This window comes from Stegastes partitus, unplaced genomic scaffold (genome assembly GCF_000690725.1).
Source record: "Stegastes partitus isolate 25-593 unplaced genomic scaffold, Stegastes_partitus-1.0.2 Scaffold495, whole genome shotgun sequence".
In the NCBI taxonomy this organism is placed as follows: domain Eukaryota; kingdom Metazoa; phylum Chordata; class Actinopteri; family Pomacentridae; genus Stegastes; species Stegastes partitus.
The window spans coordinates 431606-436565 of record NW_007578226.1 but is presented as its reverse complement, the minus strand read 5'-3'; the positions used below and the strand labels follow the sequence as shown (position 1 = coordinate 436565).

The 4960-nt window shown below is 41.7% G+C and overlaps 1 protein-coding gene across 1 annotated transcript in view; it reads left to right on the top strand.

The window, feature by feature from the left end:
- The first annotated feature begins 398 nt into the window (after positions 1-398).
- LOC103361292 (trace amine-associated receptor 13c-like) overlaps positions 399-4960 on the top strand; it is a 6425-nt gene continuing 1863 nt past the window's right edge. The window contains exons 1-2 of the mRNA XM_008287333.1: positions 399-493; positions 2645-2673. Of these exons, the coding sequence (XP_008285555.1) occupies positions 399-493; positions 2645-2673 (124 nt within the window). The remainder of the gene's footprint in view (positions 494-2644; positions 2674-4960) is intronic.

Here is a 4960-nt window from a genome sequence, read left to right as displayed (position 1 = left end):
CCAATCAGGCCGATTGACTCCACCAAGTCCTCATTAACTCCATCGGTCAAGGATTTGAACCTGTTTCCACTTGGCACGGCACGATATTTGTTCTCAGGTAGAAAAAAAGCAGGGACGCTTACAAGCACTACAAAAAACAATGTAAACAAGTGTTTACCAGCTATAAAAAGATAAACAGGCATGCGTGCAAAATTGCAAAACTGGTCCATTTGGCCAAGTGGCCTGTTGTGCACATGTGAAATACAAAAGTGTTTGCAGTTGCAGGTTAGTGGAGAAGCTTGAGAGCAGCAGCAGAGTTCAACAGTCCAACAGCTTCAGTCTGGGGCTCTGCAGCCTCCTTCCTGCCCGAGGGGAGAGGGGCAGAGAGGGAGCGTGCAGGCGGCTGGAATCCTTTCACGATGACCTTCCTGCATCTGCTGCTGGAGAAGTCTGCGGCGGTGGCTCGGCTGCTCCCCACAATCCTCTGCAGAGCCGAGCAGCTGGCGGCCTCACAGTGAAGCAGGAGCCTTTACAGAAACAGATGAGAGACAAGAGATCATCAACTGATGTGTTAAACCGATAAATAAGATCCATTTTTAGCAAGTGAACACATTAAAAACAAACTTAATGAACTCGACTAATCTGTGTTTGTGTCAGAACATGGAACCTGTTTAGTGTGTTTTGTTTAAACAACATTTTAATACGTTTAAAGAAATCTACGACACTCCTTTTTTTGTTTTCTACCTGATGTTTGTTTTGCATTAACGTTCTGTTTTGTTTGGTGTTCGCCTGTTTGTATTTTTTTTTCATGAACAAAGTGAAACATCTGAAGTTTTCAAGTATTTTAGGAAAATTTGTGGACATTTAGTTAAAAATAAAAAAGTTCAAATGGATTCGATGCAGAGATCTTCTGATCAAAAGTCAGATTGTTGAACCTCCCAACTATCAGGTAAAAGTGTAGCAGCTGGATCTGGTTTCCAGTCTTTGTGGTCCAACTTCATGAAGCTCTGATGGAGCTGCATGAACATAATACAGAGTCAACACATCCTGGAAGCTTCAGCTCATCAGTACGAGACCTGTTTGCTCTGGAAGCTTCTCTCTATGTGGTTTTCACTTTGGTTACTGGTGTTCAAAAGACACTGATGCTCAGAATTTTCAAACCCACAACTTCCAGTTCCCCAAACAATCCTCCATCCCTCTGAGCCACACAGAAGAACTGCTTCTTGGACGTCTTTCTGTCTTAACTTTGAGTGCTAGACTTAAAAAGTCAAGTTAATATTAGGAACAGTAAATGTCATGCAACATGACAGAACATTTTCCCTCCAGCAGGGAAACCTGTTCATTCTCCTGAAACGTCTTCTAAGTTTGACCTGCACTGGCTTGAACTGGCGCACATGAAGACATTTGATATCAATAAGCCACAGAGTTTGAACACACAGAGAAATAAGACTTTGATTAACTTGTAATGTGAATCCAGCAGAAACGAGCCTGTTCCACCTCACATGTTCTGCTGTTCAGCTGAAGCTCAGTGAGTTTAAACTGAAAGACTTAAGATCTGAGCTCAATGAGAACAAACACAGACATTAAATTCAGTGAAACCTAAATGCAGCATTTTGACTTGAAGTCTTAAAAGACACTGCTGGGACATGTGGGATTCATTTGGTAAAAAGTGACACAATTTGAGACTTATTTTTAAGGTTTGCTTTGAACCCAATGACAGAAGTCTTTCTAGAAATCGGAGCATTATGTGAATTCATGCAACGGAAACAAAACAAAATCTAAAGACCAAGATTCTTTATTGAGGAAAATGTCGCCACCAGAGTTGTTGTTAGTGATAGAAACAGTCTCAAAACTATAACAAATAGCCTGGGCGGCTCAGTGAAACCGAGAAACAATACTGGCCACAAAATCAGACATTTGCTGCTGATCTAGAACTGATCGAGTCCTCAGGTGTTAAAGGCTCCTTCAGGATGTCAGTATCTGGAACTCCCAACCAGTCAGTCAGAACTGATGAAGCCTCTCGGATGAGAGGTGGAACGTCTTCAAGGAACTAGTCCAGAACAACAATGACCTGGATGACTGAGAATCTTCACTGACTTTTCCTTTTAGACTATTTAAACCCTCACAACATCTTCCAGATACATCGATGTGACCTCAGCTGGTGGCAGTGATTCTCACACATTGCTGTCACAAGGAGCAACTTTACATCTGATTAAAGCTGTAAATCATCATGAATAAGACTAATTCACACAGTCAGAGGAGCAGTGCTGGAGCTATCCTGCTCTCACTGATGTAAAAGCGGTCGTAATTTGTAGATAATACGTTAATTGTTACTTTCATGTCTGTTACCCGCTGGGTTCCGATTGAGTATGTAAATAGCGCTGCGCCGTAGCGACGACCGGATTGGCTGATCAACGGAAGTTCCGGTGTTAAATGCGGAAGGAGGACTTCGCCGGTGCGCAGAGAGGTTTAGATGGGCGGGGCCGTTCTTCACCGGCATCCGAACCGGTACACGCACCACGTTCGGCATTCTTGCGTCTCCTAACTCTGTATGACTGGAGCGAGCTGCTACCTTTATGTTTAAACTCTTTAAATTAGATAAGGAGGCCCGACTTTGTGTTTACTTTTGATACTTTTATTTTGATGGGTAAGTCCCCCAGTTTAGTGTCGTTTTGGTTGTTGTTTTCGGTCGAGCTCACTCTTATTTCAAGTTAGTCATCACCTTTGTTTCCACATCTCATTCATTATAAATAAATAATTATTTTTTTCCCTGTGAAGCTGCTGTGGTGTGGCTGCTTGAGACCGCAGAAGGATTTATGTTGCGTTCAAGAACCCCTAGGCTGGGCAGAAAGAAACTATCCTGACATTTAATGTTAATTTTACTCTGAAATAATGTGAAAATGATGCAAAAGATTTTAAAAACTCCTCTGGGTCTTCCCTACATGTATCTGAGAACTTCTTATGGCACCAGCAGGCCCTCAGATCCTCTCAGAGATATCAATGCAAAAGGAACTCTGGAGAAGCTCTTTGACACATTTAGGAAGAAAACTTACTTTTACTTGCTTTTATTTCTTATCCAGTTCCTTGGATGATCTATTTTCAACATGCAGCTACTGAATGTTCTTACACAAAGTACAATAAAAATGAAATAAACCTCAAAATATGCTTGAATATTCCAAGAGCTCCACCTGTAATGCTACAGAAGTGTGTATTTTAAACCGACAGGAACTTTTGCATGTATGAAAAAGGGAGAACGCCAATTGTTTTCAATGTGTTTTATGAAAAGAGATTTTTTTTCAACACTTATTTGTCAGTGCTATCAGACTACAGACAGAGAGAGGCGGCCGTATTAGAGCCAAAGTAGCGCAAATTAGTGCGATAAAGTATTTAAAAAAAACAGGAAAATGCTTTAGATTTCACAGGTAAATCCAAACTGTAGGTAGATTTTCACTAACCATTAACATGACTGTGAAAAGGCGAACACATGATGTAACACGTGTTGCGCTCAAACACACGCAACAAACAGCAACACCCCTGAGATCGCATTACAGCTTCTCACCTGCAGCAAACGAGCACCAAAGAAGGTAAACGTGTGCGAGATGCGCTTCATTAGCAGAGACAGTTGACTTGTTTTTATCGCACCTCTGTCTCGTGTCACCACTGAGACACCAGGCAATCTGAGGTGTTAAACAAATAAACTGTACTGATGCAACATGTGTGGAAGAACAGCAAAACAACAGGTCAGATAGGAACTATTCATGCACTCGCTCAAACTAAAAGGTCTGATTTTAAAGTCTCTTTGCTTGGTTTGAGACAGCAGGACACAAATATTCACTCCCGGTGTCGTAAAAAGAGTTTTCATCACGTCTTTACCTTATCTGAGGGTTTCACACTGTTTGGTTCCAGATGCTGTTGGTGGTCACCGTTCGTCAAAGAGCAGTGAAGCTTGTTTGTCATGTGGATGGACTGAGAGGTTTGGAGGATGAAGCCAGAAGGCCTGCAGCGCTTTGAGGACATTCTGCAACATATGAGGGCTGAAGGTGCAGCTGGGGTCGTCCTGAGGATGTCAAACAGTTGGAGACGTTCGACGTTATGTACAAAACACTCCAACAAAGCATAAGAAACAGAGCGTGTAGCCAAAGATTATGGACAATGGATGGATGGACAAAAACACTGACATGAATCTGGTTCCGCTTTGACTTTGTCCAAATGTAATAAAGTCTTTGTGGTCATCCAGCTGATCCCCCCGTTTCCTGTCTTTATATCTGCCACACACACACGTAGGAATGGTATCGATCTTCACTTCAAATTCTAGGCAAGAACACAAACAAGGGTTCTTCCCAAAATATGAGAAACGCTGTCAGATTTGGTTTGGAATGTGAAGTTGTTGTATGCAACAGAAGTGAGTGCAGCCCTGTGCAGCATCACTTAAATATTAAAAGATTCAAAATTGTAGGACCTTATAGTAAGTGCATCTTTTCTAACATTATATTTACTCTGCTGTAAAATTAAAAAATAACAGTTTAGATTTACTATATTGGAAGTACACTCCCCGTAGTTGGAACTCAATAAAAATACTTTATATGTCCACATGTGTTTTCTGATGACGGACTCAATCCTCCTCTGCATGGACGAAGCCAGAGTTGCACAATTTCCTGCAGAAGGGTTCTGGTGTTCTTCAGACACATTTCTTTTCTCCAAGGTTTTCAATTGCACTCAAGTCAGGAGACAGACTGTGTTTCTTTTTTCTCACTTGATTGATTTTGTCAGTGGTCTTTGGATAGTTATAGTGATGGAATATTTCTCTTCTTCAAGCTTCTGCAGACTGTTAGTCATCTTGTCAGCCAGTACTTTGGCAGACATTCATGGTGCATCTATAAAAGTCATTCTCCACAACAGCCCCATAGCATCACCTCCACCTTTGTGCTTCACTGTCAGGACCATGCCTTCACTGTGGCAGGTTCACGCCAAACAAACTAGA